The 17,731-nt window shown below is 37.2% G+C and overlaps 1 protein-coding gene across 14 annotated transcripts in view; it reads left to right on the forward strand.

Moving 5' to 3' along the window:
• COBL (cordon-bleu WH2 repeat protein) overlaps window positions 1-17,731 on the forward strand; it is a 168,689-nt gene that overhangs the window by 78,926 nt on the left and 72,032 nt on the right. For all 14 annotated transcript variants that reach the window (XM_075744739.1, XM_075744733.1, XM_075744727.1 and 11 more), the window contains one exon: window positions 12,357-12,551. In XM_075744739.1, coding sequence (XP_075600854.1) covers window positions 12,357-12,551 — 195 coding nt within the window. The remainder of the gene's footprint in view (window positions 1-12,356; window positions 12,552-17,731) is intronic.

Genomic DNA, 17,731 nt, shown 5'->3' on the forward strand with positions numbered 1-17,731 from the left:
CTTCCAGTCATTTTGCAGAGTCCTATATTCTCACTTCACTTTTATTTAGAAGGTGGGCTGGCCTATACAAAGTCAGAGTTAAAAGGATAATAATGAGTGCTTACAGGAGGAAAAAAATAAAAGGCCAAGGATGTTTGAAGTAGTGTTTTAATATAATTCTAAGAAGATTCAAAGGGAGGGTCTGCTTCTTTATTCTTAACCTGTTCTTCTGTTCCCAGTTATTGAACTTGCGTGATATTGATTATTCTCCAAAGAGGATAGCCTTTGGAGGATCCTCCCGGATGGAGAGGAAGCTTAGATCTGGATTTCATGCTCTTGCAAGATTCAGATCCTGAAATGAATTTGCTTGTGACTTCTTTGGAGTATATGTATTTTCTATCCAAATTGTTCAGTTCCTTTAATGGGACAAGCTTAATTTTTGTAGGTATCGATCTGTAAGCATTATCAAACAAAAGATGGGTGTGTATCACACCCGGATGTGCTCTATCCATTGTCCAACAGAAGAGTGTTGCCTCTAAATCTTCTCTTCACCCCTGTACTCCTGACCATTGATGTTGATCTGGGACTAAATATTCAGCTGTCACAATTCAAAATGGTTTGTTGACATCGATACCTGAGCATCAAGCTATGAGCATGATTTGTGTGGGTTTGTCTTTTGTTTTTGTCTTCTGCAGCAAGCTGTCATATCTCCTTAAAGGACTGGTCTGCTTCAGTGCTGTTGCTTGCTGCCAGAAATTCTTAGCGTGGAAGCTGCAGATACAGTTTAGGAGCTTGTTTAAGCCACCCCTTAGGGTTTCAGATTCAGCCTGTTGCACTCAGTGTGTGTGAGTATGTGTACATACATGCACAAACGTGCATACAGACGTCTGAAAGAGCTAATTGAAGTAATAAATTCTGTGTGCATATGCTGTGTTTGTATGTAGATACATGTATGTACGCACACAGGTTATGTACATACACACATGCGCATCCAGACATCTGAAAGAGCTAATTGACACAGTAAAATTCCTGGCTGTTGACTTCTGATTCACGTTGCTAGAATCCTCTTAGTGACTCTGTAATTAGAATTTGTGTTAAGATTTGCACTAATTTCAGAGTTCAAAAGTTGATTCGTTCTTCTAATTCAAGTTTTAAAATCTTCAGAGGTCGCATTGTTTTTCAGTAATATTTTTGGCAGAGTTTTATCATTAAAAAAAGTGTAAAGCTTCCTTTTTGAAAATTTGCTTTGACAGTTGAATGATTTTATTTGTCTCCCTGTAGCTAAACACCTACAGTTACCATAGACTTCAAAGGGAAAAGTAGTTGCACAACTTCATTCTAAATTAACAAAGTATATGCGTGGGAATTGGATTATAGGGACTGGAGCTAGAAGTCAGTTCCCCGAGCTTCAGTACATCAGAGCAACTCCTTTGACTTTAGAGGAGTTCTGCAGATCTTGGTGAAAATTTGCCTTTGAATTTCAGTACAAGTTTTCTCCATTCAACAACAGCTATAAGTAGAGATTTTCAGAGGCCAAAAGTTATATGTGTCAGCATTTCAGCAGACATTGAAAGATAATGTGAATTGATCATTAATGTTTCTTTTCTCTGGAAAACTTGTGTAAGGACAACACTTTCATTAAAATAGAGGAAAAACACTTTTTAATTCAACTGGAATAAAAAGCCTTTCAGTAAAAGACAGAAAATATTTCTTCAAAACCAAACAAATACACACCCAAAAAACTCATGCCAGGAACTATTCCGTTCATAATTCTGGTCCCCATAAAAATTGGCTGTGCAGACATTAGAGCAGATATTTTTAAAATTGTACGGTTTATGCGAAGTTTCCATCTCCTCCTCCAGTATAAATTGGCATATCTGCAATAAAATATATTGAAGATGATCAACTCTAGTGGTTTGATAGTTCCTATATATTAAAAGAATTTATTGCAGCAGAAGTTCCTCTCAGTAGTTTTTCAAAATATTTTGAATTTCAGAAGGACATATATTTCACAAATACACCAACTCCTGTCTTCCATGAACCAAACACATTGGCTGATTTAAAAAATTTAGTAAGCCTAAGTAAGAGATAATGAACTTTTACTGCAGTGATGAATTCATTTAGCTCAAGATCTCTGATCCTTTTTGTGGTTATTTATGATTGATGAATGCTTAACACCATTGGAAATTATGAAAAAATGTCTTTTTTGCTGTTGTTGGTCTTTGACCTTTTGAACTCCCCATTTCCTGAAGCCTGTTGCCAGACCATTAATAAAGACAGATTTTGATTTTCCCCTTGGTTGTTCAACACTTTGATTGAGCTAATCTAGTTTCAAATAGCGCAAAACTGTAAGAGAAAGGAGAAACCAGACTTTTTTTGCCTTTTTCCATTCTCTTCCAAGACTGCTCTCACTAGATCTTCTAATGGCCTTCGAAGGCCAAGTGTAAATGGCCTCTTTTCAAATGTTCATTCCATGTTTTCCTTCTGATATTTTTCTGTCTTCTTTCTATGCTGGGATTGAATTGAACTTTGGAGTCTGCATGAGTTTTCCCCTGTAATTCTTTTTTCTTCAGGTTTCTTTAAAATGTATTTTTCCATTAGGGTCTGTCATTGGCTTTTAGACCTCTCTTGGTAGATTTTAAGATGTTTGGTTATTTTCTTCCATTCTGCCTCATTCCATATCTTTGTATGCATTAAATCCCTACCATAGAAATATTTATTACACATTCACAAGTCTATGTATTAATCCCCTTTCCTTTCAGTACTGAATCTCTACCAGTTTGAGTTCTGTTCATGTGACTTGACCTCACTGTCTTCATGGCAACAAGTGAGCAGTAACATCGCCATCTTTCTGGGCTAACATGAGCAATCATTTAGTTTTCTTGCAGAATGTGGTTTCTGTCCTGCACAGTCTCCTCAGTTCTTTGTTCCTTCCCCAGGATATGAGCCAGTAGTCTATCATCACATTCACTGAAGTCTTCTGCTGTTTGCTTTGCTCCTCTTCTTTTCCAGATTGTTAACTTTGAATTTCTGCAAGGACTTCCTCTCTAGTCAAGTCTGCTGAACATACTCACTTCATATTTCACCATAATGACTGTGTTTTTGCTCCTATCCTCACTTCTTCCTGTGTTCTTTCCTACTTCTTTCTTGTCTGCTTTTGTACCACTTGGACAAATATCCAAGAGAGACTTGCAGTCTTTTCCATGGTTTTTCCCATTTCCTTTTGTAATTCACTGAACTCTCTACACATCTCTTGTTATAAGCCTATTCTCTGTCCCCATTTGATGAGACATTTCATCTCAAATAATCTTTTCATTTTCTTTATAGGTTAGCTCTTCTGGTTTTTTTGGTCTGGCATAGTATATGAGAAAAAATTTTCTTTGTCATCCATCTATTGCACTTTCAGGTAATGATCCACTTACTTTGCATATATGCACACAGCCATCCAAAAAATCATAAGTGATGTGAGTAGATGGATTTGCTGACTGCCTATTTTTTGTTAGTCATGCCCTTTTGGGACTGTTTTGAATTTAATCTTTCTCCCCATATTGCCTTTACATATCTGTATTTGTGACAGTTATGAAAACCTCTTTTCAAAATATGGTCTTTTTTTAATAGATTGACACATTTTGACAGTGCACTGTGCAAAAAGAGTTGGCCTCGTGGAAGATAAGTCTAACCAGAAAGATATAAATCAGCCCTGAGAGGGTGCATTTCATATATTAATTGATTCTGGTATTTTCCCAAAACAATACTAAAAAAAAAAAAAAAAAAAAAAAAAAGAAAAAGAAACTAAAGATAGCATTCTATCTGTAAATGAGATACAAAGTTGTCCACACCCTTCTGAAACTCTACACTTGTAGAAATGCAAACAAACACTATCCTAAGCATCTGCTGGCATCCCAGACTGTCACCTGCGATTCAGCTTGACTTTGGGATTCACTTTAGATTATGTCTGCAGCCTGCAGTCCTACTTCCCACCGGAGTGACGGACTATAACGTTTCCATTAAACTACTAAGTAGCATGGAAAATGTCCAATGAAGAAATGTTTTCTGTGCTGTGTTAATGATGGTTTTGTCTCACTAGGGTTTACATATCCAAAACAAAAGCAAGACGGTTTACATTTTAGTGGTATACAAAAGGCATCTGTCATCTAGAAATTAAAAAAAGCACATGCTTCGTGTGTTATCTTTTAGCCTGATGGTATCAGGTGCATAGTGCAAGGGCATGAAGGAAGTTGGCATGTTCTGGAAACTTGTGCATATAATATATGCCTGTGACTTGTCTGTGATGTGTCTGTCACCTTGATGTGTCATTTTAAGGGACTGGACATGCATGTGTGGGTTTTTTTTAAAAAAACATGGTGATTTTAGTATATCCACTTACGAAGATACCTGTAATGCACGCGTGCTGAAGCTTGTGGCTATTTCATGAATGTCATTGGATTTATACCAATGTTGAAATATCTTCTAATAATTTTATGTTTCATAGCTTTTTAGCTCTATTTCTAGAAACTGAGAATTTGGTGAAAAGCAGAATATTAAGTGGAATAATATCTGGAATATTAAGTGGAAAATATATTGGCTTTTGTGGTTATGAGCTGAAGTTTGCTTTTTTGAACATACACCTACTTGCTTTGCTGATCACATTTATTTACAAAAGAATGTTTAGCAACCTAAATTTCTTTCATTTGTGGCTAAATAGTTTCAGATTTCAGCAAAACATTTTTTTCATCCTTCATAGGACACACAGTGACAGAAATTAAACAAATTATGCATGAGAAGGATTTGCAGCAAGTGTATTTTCACTGCATTGAGTTGAGGCTGACTTGTCAGTGTTAAGAGCTCTGAATCAAAGAAGATATATTTCTCTTCTTTTTAACAAGTTCCTCAGCTCTGATTCACAAGCTCCACAGGATATGTGCATGCTGGTTACTGCAATGACTTCAGTGTCCAGATTGATAGGAGAGGACACAAATGATTTATGTGTGCCTTTGAAACACTGATTTATACACTTCAGTCTTCTCATTAGCACCAGGCAGCATGCTGCCTGCTCCCACCTTCTAAGTTGTTCAGACATGGCTCTGCCTTCTTTTCCTTTGTCCTACCGTTCAGAAAAGGCAGTGTCTACCCTCTCCTGTCAAGAGAGATTATTTCTGCTAATTCTGTTGGGATGCTACTTTTTTAAAAAACTCTGAATTTATTTGAAACACACTGTCACTTCACAGATGTCAATCAGATTAGCTTGTCTTCCCTTTTCTGCATGTGTTGCTGTGATGGAAAAAAAAACATTGCATGCATTTCCCTTGATACTATGACTGTCTTCTTCGTTCTACTAGGGACACTTCCTCAGATTGACATGAGTGATTTTGGGTCGCAGTAATAGGCAAAGGTTTTTGTTAAGCATGAAGAGTAATGTGACTTGGGAAAATCTGAAGAGTGAAACGTGGAAACAGGAGAAATTATTTAGAGGAAATAAATACATTGAATTTTAAATCACCAGAGGTGATTGCAAAGCTTTTGTTCTCAAAGCATTCAGAAATCACCTCTATCATAAAATCTTGAAAAAATATGAATGATTTGACAATCTCTGAGTTGCTTGAATAATATATATATATATGTTGTTGAATTCATAGATCTATATTCCACTGCTTTATATGTGCTATGGTAATTTATTCACTTTTGGAGAACTCATTAAATTTGTGATCTCAGACTGGCTGAACACTGAGGGAGGTGGTAGTAGTAGGTGACATTGATATTAGCAGTTAGGCTTGGTTTTACTGCATCTGATTCTTTGTATTTGCAAGAATTTACAGACATGTTCATGTTTAGCTGGAATGCAGATATTCCCAATCCATGTTTTCTAACCTACTAATGATTTGAGTAAAAAAATTATATTCCTAAACATCAAAGTAAAATATTTGACTGTTCATAAAAAAAAGTAATCAACTTATTTGCTATTTTTACCATATTCATTCAGTATCCATTAGTTTTTCAAATGGAAAATGAGTTTTGAATATTGTGTCGTACACAAGAAGTATAACAAAAACTACAGAAGATTCTTGGAAGCTCTCTCTGGTTGGGCACCCTCTTTGTCCTCAGTGTAGTGCACGGGGCTTGAGTTAATACCCACACTTTTTCCCAACTTAGAAATTCACAAACAGTGAATCTAAGCCCCTCGGTCTGTTTTGGAAAGCTTTTCTCCTGGAGGCTTCCATGTTTCTAGTTCCCTCCCTTGGGTGATTGTTCAGCTTTTCTACTGGGAAAGAGGTTGGACACCACAGGAGGTGCAAAGTGAACATAAATCGGTCGGAGCTGGAGACCAAGATTGCACTCCTAGCTGTGGAGACAGATACTTTACATCGCATGACCTTACCTAAGTGAGGACAAGAAGTAATCAGATAAACTTCTAGGAAGGGAAATTAGAGTTAAGGTACAAGGAAAAAAATTCTAATGATAAGGATACTAAGCATTAAAACAGCATAATTGCAGATGGTGTGGGCCTATGTCGTAGGAGGGTTTTAGTAACCTCTGCAGGGACAAGATTGGTCATGCTACTTCGGTACTGGGAGATAAAGTAGATGACTTTGTAAAGGAGGTGACCTCCTTGCACCTGACACTGCTAAGATTTCTGATCAACATACTCTGTGCTAAAATGAGAGGAATGTGGATGGCCATGGTGAGGGAGAACTGGCAGGGGCACAGGAGAGAGAATATTCTCGGGCATTTCTAATTCTGGCTGTATAAGTTCTGATGTCCACCAAATGGGCCCTGACCACAAGATCTGGAATTGCTAGCTAGATACTAAAATAGACTTACACAAACATAAGATAGCGTTGTAGTTGTACAGACTTCAAAGTATCACTCAAAACTTTTACAGTAAAACCTTGAAAGCCTACTCGCCAGACATAAAATCAACATAGTACTGCCTGTATGAATTACTGTTGTGGAAATGAAATAGTTGCTTCTCTTTAATATTGTGAAGGGTGACCAGATTATTTCCTACCAATAGCAAAATGCAATGAGATAGTAAAGCAACGTAAATTGCATAAAAATGCATTTATTTTTTTTACTTCAGAGCAGAAAAAGGTTAACTTTTTTCCCTTTCTGACTGCAGACTGTATGCAAGTACCATAATCACAAGTGCTTCAGGGAGTACAAAAACCAAACTGTATTCAGTGTGGCTGTTTAAAAAGGAAAATCTGAGTAGTCACAATTTTCTTTTTTTTAAAACTATGTCTCTAAGCAATCTCATGACCGCAGCATTATGCTTTGGTTTTGAAGCAGGAGCTTGGATTAATTCAGTTTCAGTGTTGTCAAATTTAGTGCCAGTATAAGGAATTTCAGTGTCATGTTAAGGAAAGCAGCCTCCGACTTTAATTTGTGCAGTAGGTCTGACATAGCCTGTCTGGCATTTTAAATGGCCAATTGTAATCAGTTGTGGTGTCATTCAGCAAATCAGTAAGTTTGAGTTAATCAGGTTTAAATGTGCAGCAGGCATAAATATTCTTGCTCTGGGTAGATGGATTTGTCTGCCTGCTCTAAATCCTACCTTTCGTATTTACCCACGGTACACTTGCAAAAAAAATTATTTCCTTTAAGATATTTTTATTCGTATTTTTTGTCTCTATTTTGGAAAAAATAAAACCCCATACTTTTTGCTGATACATATGGTACTTTGAGTGCTTAAAAACAGCTCAATTGATTACCTTTGATTTAAAAATTTCTCAGAAAGAAATTGCATAACAAGACTGGGAGCTCAAATATGTGAGTTTTGGCAAAGAGCTGCGGAAGAAAGGCCTGGCTGTAGCAACCTCCCAAGAAAAGAACTTGACATTTTGAAAAATTTTTATTGACCGGTGTGGACAGGGAACAGGAAGTCAAATCACTCTCACAGGCAAGCTGCAGTCTCTTCCTTACTGACCTTTAAATGCCACTTAGTGTCATCGGAAAATCAAGGAAATGCTAATAACAGGGCTTTGGGTAAGAGAGTTATATATGAGGGATATCTTCTGAAAACAAACATAACCTTACTTCCATTTTTATACATACCTATTTTTGTAAAATGGAATTCTCACAGCAGTACAGTTACATTTTTAATAGATTAATCTTACATTATTTTATTAACGTTAAAATTTTCATAAGTATCTGTAAGACATCAGAGCTACTATTCGTCTTTGAAAAGGGAGTAGTTTGGAAAAGGAAGTTTTGTAGTTGCATTCTAGGTTGATGACCTTGGAACACAGACTGGCCTCTGCTTTAGGCTCTTGATCTAGCTTGTGTTGAGTTCAGCAGGCTATGGACTTTGGTAATCTTGTAGAAAGTTGACTTCTGAGTGTCTTTTCAACATGGGACTGGTATGCCCGAGTCACAAGGTTACTCTGAGCCTTCATACTTCTGTGTTTTTAACAGCCGTTCTTTGCCCTTCCAAAAAGTCTTTGAAAGCTAAATTTCAGCTAGAAGAAACAGTAGGAAAAAACCCTAAACCCTGCTTAGCCCCAAAGAAAGCATTTTGTACATTAGAAAAAAAGAAAGTTCCTCAGATTTCAGAAATTTAATGAAGGAAAAAACTAGCTGGCAAGTATAGCATGAAACAATGGATCCATGAAACCTGATGGCACCATACATAGGTACGGCAGCTGTTTCTTGCCTCCTTGCAGCATTTACTTCATGGAATTGAAATGGACTTTAGTCCATGATTGTGATTCAGTGTGTGTTCAAAACCCTTGCTCAACTAGAGTCTCTTGACTGCTCACCTGTGCTGGTGTATCTGTGTTCATGATGGGTTTGCTTTGGCTGACTTCAGGAAAAAGAGGAAACGATTTCTTTCTTCTTACTAGTTTGCAATACTTAATTGTTTGAACTGCTAGCAAAATACTCTAACACTAGTGATCTACCAAAGACTATGATTTTACAAGTTGGGAGACATTTTTAAAAGCTCTTCATATAATTCATTGCTATGATTTTTCTTTTTCTGACATGATTTTTCTTCTTCTTTTTTTTTTTTTTTTTTTTGCAATGCAGTTACAAAACACACGGATTGTAGGAACTGATTTTGATTCTGAGCAGAACATTCATGCTGAACTGTTTGTCAAATGAAACAGAGGATAAGGGCTGACTTTTTTAGCCAGCTACATTGGCTGTAATACTTGAACTTAGCTTTCCTCTCACCTTACACTGCTGTAATTTGAGTAATTCCACTGAAATCAATCCATTGATAACAAATGAAAACAACAAGAAATGAGGGATGGTTTGGGTGAATAGCATGTACATATCAGGTCCCTGCAAATTTGCTCAATTAATGTTGTATGGTCTTAATAGTTGCCTTGCTAACCTGTCTGAACACCAAACCTCCAAAATCTAGTGATTGGGGGAGAAGCTGCGCTGCATCTAACACAACATAAAATATAAAAACTGAGGAAGGCATTGCCTCTCTAGATTAGGTTTACAACAAAAGACGTGTCATGCCAAAAACACTTCTGTCAGTGGTTTGTGTCCAACATGTTGGGTTTTTCCTGTGAAAGCTAATGAAAGGACTACATACATGAGAGAGCTTGAAGGTCTGGTTCCAGTTAGATGAAGCTCTCATTGCTGAATGATGGCGCTTTCAAAACTACTTTGAAGTTGTTCTCATTCCATTCCTCTGGAAGCTGTAGCGAGTTTTTATTTTAGGGGAAGAGTCTTAACATGAGCATTCTTGAAATGCTCACTCAGTAAATAATGGGCTTGATATAAAGGTTGGACTTGGAAAAGAAAACATAGATGAATTTCCAAGATTTTTATTTTTTCTTTCAGTAAATTCTTTTTATTATAAACTATTTATAGTGTCATGTATTACATTAATTTTTTCCTGTATCTTCTGTTAGGAAATCCAAGCTTTTAAAAAACCCAGCTTTAAAATGTTTAGTTGTTCATCACTGTATTCCTTCACAGTGATCTGTTGCCTGGAAGAGGATTCTAATAGCTCTTGAGGTGGAATTGAATAGGATATTATTTTAAAACTGGATATATCCTATATTCTTACCAGTACCCTGTATTTATAATGCTGGGAGGGAAGTCTGAGGAGTTTTTATTATTTGTATACATCTTTAAATCTCTTAACAAAATTTCTCAACTTTTTTATCCAGCAAGGAAAATTAAAGAATTAAAAGTCACAAAAGCATATCTGTAGAATACCCTTTAAAATTACTTTGTTCAGTCATTTTATAAGTGTGTGAAAAGAGGACACTACTTTATATTTCACCCTGTGAACCCTGTCATTTCTTTTGGAGTAAACAATCTTTATTTGATAGAACCAGGTACAATATGTACGGAGAATGACACAGAACTTGGAGGTTACAGATGAGATCATTATTTTTTCTGCTGCCCAAGATATAGGGTCAAGAAAGAGTATATTTCTTTATAAGATTAGACCTAATCTTTTAAACCCCACCTTTCATTTCAAGCTTTTTCTCTTCATTTTCTAGAAAGGTGATGCTATTCAGTTCAGAGAAACTGGCGAAGAAAAAAATGTGGCAAATACTGCTTTAATCCTTCAGTAAAAATCTAGTCAACCAGAGAAAACCAGTAACATGCCCTGTTTGTGCTAAATACACTATTCCAAGGTGAAGTCTGCTGTGCAGTGTGCAACATAAAAGATGACAAAAGCATCTAGCTGATGATAGTTTTAAGTCAACGATAGTTACCACGTGCATAGTAAGTGAGGGACAAGACACAAACCAGTTTGGTATCTGCATATAGCATTTTCAGTTGCTTTCACAAGAATCTATAGAACATTGACCTTTACCAAGCAGTCGGTAACCTGTATTACATACATCTTTTTGTATTGCTATGGTTTGTAGCTCTTTAGGCTTCATCAGTGCTTCCTCAACAGTCCAAAAATTAAATCAATTGTCTTTTTGAGCTTTCTGCCCCATGTTTTTAATTTTTACCTAAGATCGCTCTTGGCACTTGTGGAAAGGAATTATCATGCTGTGTCACGAGTCAAATTCGCTGCAAGTTACACTCCTGCAGAAATCCAGATATCCACCACAATGATGAGGCAGCCGTACAATTGAGGCAAAGCATTTTCCAGCACTTTCCAAGTTGGAGAACTTAGGTTCAAAGAACTACCTCTTTTATTTGGAAAGTGATGGGATTTGTGGTGGCCTTTAGCTTCCTGCCAATATGTGTTCTGTGGTCTTGGGCAAAATTCCGCCTGAGAGCTTTATGTCCTCGTTGGGTGAGTTTTGCAAGTGTGGTAGTATGTTCCGTTGTGATAAGAACAGCATTATCAAATGCGGTCATCAGCCTGTGCTTCCAGAATAGGAATCCTGCTCCAGCTCATGGTATTGGTGATGATTTCACAGAAGCCATTTCTGAGAAGAAGTGACTGTCTCATAACTTAATTAAAAAGAAAAATTTTCAATTCAATATGGAAGCTTCTCTTATTTAGTGATAGCAAAATGTGACTCAGGTTTTGAGGGAAAAGTTTTTGCAAGATCTTTATTAGCAGATTCAAAAAATTAATCGTGTTTAATTTAAGTGTCAAAACTAAAAAAAAATGCACATTTTCAAGCAATCATGTTTCCTAGTCTTTCCTATTTGTAGATTTACTACTATATGACTGCATATATTTCTGTTTGTTTATTAATATAAAAATATATTAAGGCCTTGATCTGAAATCAGTGAAACTTTTTCCATTGATTTTATTAAGTTTTCAGTGAGAACTAAAGTAATTTTTAAAGTTAAGTGATTATTGTTTCTGCTTCTCCTGTCACCTGGGCCTGTTAAAATCTAGAGTGGTGCCTGTCAGTAGGACTTCTTTTGACCAGGTTAAATGGCTGTTTTCAGTAGATTAGAAATGATTATACTTCTTTGTGCAGGTAAATTGGAAATAGTTTGATGGTAGCAAAGTTTCTCTTACATCAATCTGCAGAGAAGACTCAGGTAAATCAGGCAGATTGACAATAATAAATAGGGACACAGTGATTAATACAGTGTTCTCATTTAAGAGTAAATCTTGCTTTCAGAAGCGTGTATTACTTATAACTTAAATACAACTGCAAATGCATTTGGATAACAGTAATTATGTGTCTTGATGAAGCTCATATTTTAAATAGCAAGCAGCAGTAGTGTTCCCATCAATACTACTGTTAAACTGCAGTAGGTCCTCATTGTGCCTCCTGACTTACTAATATTGCCTGCAAGCTTTGTGCCAGTTGACCTTTAGAAGTTTCCAAAAGTTACAGTTTGCAATTCAGCAAGTTTGGCAGAGGAACATACATGATTATTCATATCATTGTTTAAACGGTAACCAGATGTGTCTTGTTTTTCTTTTTTCTTTCCCATTGTTTTTTAAAAAGTGATGTTAATCCAAGATGTTACTCCATTTACAGGGTTTTTCCACAGCACCAAATTCTCCTTCGGTGAATTCTCGTTCCAGTAGCCTGGGCCCATCACTGTCCCTTGGTAACATCTCAGGAATGACAGCAAACCCAGAAGTGAAAAAGCGCAGAGCACCTCCTCCACCAGTTGTGACACCTGCATTACAGAACTTGACAATGAGTGGACAAGAAAAGACAGGAGCACAGGTAACAGTGACACTGCAGGATGGGCTTCTTTCCTTGATGTGCTGGCTACCACCAGTTCATTCATAAGAGCTGAAGTCATTCACAGATATTTTGGATAGCCATTAACTACAGCTCACCAAAACTCTAGATCTTAACAAAATAAAATTGTCAAGTCTTGGAGTTTTATACGTATTTACAGAGCTTTCTTGAGACTGCCCAAGCTTTCTCCCATGTCAAGAATCTTTCTACATTAGAAAAGTTTTGTGAGGCATTATGCTAAAAGAAGGATGGTGACGAAAAAGTAAGCCAGAGAAGCTGGAAATTGTATAGGGTGACCAGGTATCCTTATTGACCAGGGCAGTTCTAGAAAATGGGTGACAGTTCCAATGACTGATGAAAATCATCAATGTGCTGTTTTGCCCTGATATTTGTCAGGCTGTTGCCTATTTTCAGTGCTGCCGTGGGATACCAGAAGTTCTGCTCTGCTTTCTGAGTTGTACCATGTGACCTTTTAAAGCAGTGCTCTGTTTTTGCTTTTAAAAAAGGTCAGTGTTCCGCAATACAGTTATCGAGAATTAAACAGAAATGGGGGAAACCTTTCTGAGGACCTAACCCTTTGAAAAGAATAGAGTTAAGGGAAAAGGAAATTGTTCTTGTTTTTATAGTGACATTCAGGTATGTATGTTACTAAACCTGTGCAAGCACATTGAGACTTCTGGTTCCACCATCAACAACAAGTATTACATTCTAAATATAAACTGTAAAAGTCAGTGTGTAAAGCTGTATATGGATGCCAAATAAGAATGCAAGGAACCAATACCTTCAAGGTTGTGTAATGTGGACTGACTGTCTGCTTAGGGCTTGTCACCTCTCCAGCAGACTGATCTTTGGAAAGTGAACTGCATTAGTGCAAAATGGAGTCAGGAAGGAACCTTTGAATTCAGTATAGTGGAGGAGTCGTCTAGTGCTCAGTCTCACTCTCTGTCATTTTTTTATTTATCTATCTGCCTTAAGACATACGTTAAGTGCCTTCTCCAGTGAAGCATTGTGTAAGCAAAGTTGATGCACACTCTTGGTAAAGGATTGTGGAATCTTATTTTCCCATTCTTAGAATATCTAAAAGTGTGATTACTGGAACATAGCGGTGCTTCATCTTTCAAAATTGGAATAGATGCCTTTGAAATAGCAGTCATTTGTAGACACAGCTGAAGAGAAACAACGTTTTCTTGCCACATTTGGTGTACTTTATTTTTTAAAATTTTCTTTTGAAATTCCTACTGCAAATACTTTGATGAGGTTTCTTGTGTCACCCAGAGTTAAACATTTAATGTGTTTAAGATAAACAGATCTTTTCATACAAAAATACCATGGCATTATAACTCTCAAGTTTATACAAGTATGATAATCACAGACTATATTATTCCGCCATTCTCTTAGGCTTATCTCTATGCAGTGTGGCGTGGAGATTTTAAATTGTGTTGCACAAACCCACTGAAAATCTAAACTCTCTTTAAATATGTTAACATTTCTATTTTCAGCATTGTTGCAAATAGATTAAAGTGCTGGCTTTCTGAAGCCATTGGGAGAAAAGTATTTATTTTATTTATCACATATAGCATACAGTACAGTGTCAACTTCAAATTCTCTTAGTCTAAAGGAAAAGCTATTCAGATGAAGGTTGCGTCAGAGGATTTTCCATAACAAAGTTAATTTTGGGCAATAGAAATGTCTTGTGTAGCTGACAAACCCAATGAAGAGCACAGTAGATTATGAGCATAGCTGCTAGAGTCTCTTTGGCTGCATTTGTTGGGTAAAGGACATATTTCTGAAAATGGTTGCGTAGGTCAAAATATTAAACAGTTATGGCATACTTATGAAGCTCCCAGGCTGAAAGTTGTTCACAGGCTGCCCTGTAGTTAGAACAAGAATGTATGGACTACAGTTGAAATGAAGCCCAAGTTCCATGAAGCAATCAAAAAACCAAGGGAAGAGATTAATTATTCAGTATTATGTGGCAAGGTAGCAACAGGGATATTGTTTGTAAGAAAACCCAAACAGTTCTATTTTATCTATGTGCAGACTATCCAGTTTGCTGTGAAAATAGAGTAAAAAATCTCAGGGTGTAAGCTTATTTCTTTAGTTTATGGGAAAGAATTAGCACTGATCTTTTTTGTCAGGGAAGGACGTCAATTCCTTATTAATGGACTTCCTTCCATAAAAAGATAAGATGTTTGTTTAGAAAACTTTATTTATGTGCAACTGTTACTAACAGGAAGATCCTGCAAAAGGGGAACATGTTTATTTCCAGTGAAGCTAGCACATTAATAGAAAATGAAAAAGGTGGTATTCTGAACTTTCAGGAGGTTTTTTTCTTTTTTAACTATCTGGTTCTATAAAGTTGTGTAGAAAACGGAATACTTTAGCTGTTATGAATACCTGTAGTTTGACTTTCCAACCCAATAAACCTGTTATTTTTAACCCATTGTTAAGCTCCAGGGCTACAGCACAGGTGATTATTTAGGAATATATATCTCATCTCCCTACCTAATATTTGCAATCAGAAATTTTCATGTGTATGAAGACTGAGGTGTTTTGATTTATGCTTTAGATTCAGATTTCCTCCACTCACTTTTCTGGATAGGTGGATTAGTGCAATGTAATTTTACCATATTGCAGCTTTTGTTTCTGTGGGGCTTACAGTAATTTACCTCCTTGAGGGTAAGGCCCCTGCAGTAACTTTAATTACTTTTTACTGTGGCATCATTAGTTTTTCATGTCTGTTGAAAGGTAGTACTCCCTCTTTAACTGTTTTAAATATCCTCTAGAAAATATTCCTTTCTGTTCAGAGCACAATTGAGCAACGCTTCAGAGCGTGCTCAGCATGCACTAAGTAGTTTGCAAAGGAATGCAAAGTCAAAGAAAAGAGTCTACAGATTTCTTCCCTGGAGACTTCCCCCCTGTTTTTTTTACACATCTCCCAAGTGATGCTATTTAGAATAATGAGAAGTCACTTGAAAAAAAAAAAAAATTCTTCAAAAGACCAGGGTATGGTAACATTTCCAATATGAAGTGCAGAAGGTTGGATGCTTTAGAAGCAAGGAGGTCCTCTCCTTTCTTAAGTTGCAACACAGAGCACACACCATCCAGAGAGTAGAGCAGAACAGTGTAGGGGGTGAGCAAAACTGAACCCCATTTGCAAACAATCTGTGTTCTCTGTCACAGCAGTTTAGATGATGTGCTAGCAGAATTTGGGCCCACCTTACAGTAGGCATAATATAATCTGAGTCCCCACCCCAAAAAGCATGCACCATATAGACAAAATATGTAAGAGAAAACCCGTATGACTATGCTCTTGTAGACAGAGCACACAGAGGAAAGCCACACGTGAAGTCCGACAAAATCAAACACACCTCCTCAGAGGCTTATTCAGTGACTTCTCTTCAAAAGCAAAAGAAGTGTGTTTGGGTCATTTCTTGGAAGAACTGTAGAACTGAGTATTTGATTCTTTTGGAGGTCAAGAGTATTGTGCACTGGCAAATTGGTCTATGGGAATAATTACTTTTTTTTTTCTTTTTAGCATGTCTGGGGAAATACAGAAATTGGAGTGAGGGGAGGATGATAAAGAAGGCCTCAGGGACATTCTGTAAGACCTTTTTCTATGAAATGGTGTAGTTTATTCAGAATAAAATCATGAGGCTTTTTGGAGACAACATCAGAATTGGAAGAGGGCTCTTCAGTGCCTTCATCTGTGTAATAGCTCTGATGTCAACTCCAGAAATGCAACTTGTAGTCTCTGATAAAGGAGCTGTGTGATATTTCAGCTGCTACAATTTTCAGAACAGAGGCAATTTAATGTAATATGTAGATGTAATAGGAGGCATCTGGGATTGTTACTAGCCAGTCAAATTCCTGTACTAATAGAAGAATAGGGCGATAAAACAGGTAGAATATTCCAACATTTGTTTCATAGATTTGAATCTTAGTTGTCATATGGCAAGACAGTGGGTTTAAATAAAAGTTGTATCGTTGCTTTTAGCGCAGGTGAGGAACTGACCTCATACTTTCAGAAGGTTTCATTATAAACCAGCACAATTTTCAGGTTTATTTCCATGTTTATATAGTTTCCTGGAGGTTACTTTAGACAAAGTAACGTATGTAACATACTGTGGGATTTGCATTGCTTCTTACATTCCTCTGCTGAGGACAGTTGCTGACTCCCCATTCTTGGTCAAGGCCCCATCTTTAGAGTAGACTGCTTGACCCCAGTGTTTTATCAAGACTGATGTTTTCTCACCAAGAATAACTTATTCATTGAAAAGACTTACATGAATAAGAAGGAATATTGAAGCCAAAGAGTCACAGGCTTACTCAGATCATTACTGTCAGGTTTCTTTCTCCCTCCCTTCAGTTTATTTTTGACCAATTTTATGCCTAAATGAGAATTTCAGCTTTAAGAGAATCATTTTAACATGAACAAATATAAATGAGACTTTCATAGAATCAAAGCGTGGTGGGTTGGAAGGGACCTCAAAGATCATCTAGTTCCAAGCCCCTTGCTGTGGGCAGGGACACCCCCCACTAGACCAGGTTGCCCAAAGCCCCATCCAATCTGGTCTTGAACACTGCCAGGGATCGGGCATCCACAGCTTCTCTGAGCAACCTGTTCCAGTGCCTCACCACCCTCACGAGAGTGGAGTAGAGGGAGAGAATCACCTCCCTCGACCTGCTGGTCATGCTTCTTTAGATGCAGCCCAGGCTGTGGTTGGCTTTCTGGGCTGCAAGTGCGCATTGCTGGGGCACGTTGAGTTTTTCATCAACCTCAAGTCCTTCTCCTCAGGGCTGCTCTCAATCCATTCTCCACCCAGCCTGTAGTTGTGCTTGGGATTGCCCCGATTGGAGAAAATAAGGTACTCACACTAAAAATTTGCCAGATTTCTGGTTTATATACAGAAGATATTTTCAGTACTTGCTGTGCATCTTCTTAAATGGAAGGAAATTAAAAGTATGGAAATGCAGAGGAAATACTACTTTTGCCATCTTAGTCGATGATTTCTAATACTGACCGCACATATGGGGTTTTGTCGTCTTTCTTTTTTTTTTCCTTTTAAGTGTTTCTGTACTCCCGTTGGAGATAGCAGCTTCCTGTGACGTATGTTTCCCTGTTCCAGTTCATATTGCACTTGAAAGAGTTATGATTCTGC

The sequence above is a fragment of the Balearica regulorum genome, chromosome 2 (assembly GCF_011004875.1).
Source record: "Balearica regulorum gibbericeps isolate bBalReg1 chromosome 2, bBalReg1.pri, whole genome shotgun sequence".
Taxonomy (NCBI): domain Eukaryota; kingdom Metazoa; phylum Chordata; class Aves; order Gruiformes; family Gruidae; genus Balearica; species Balearica regulorum.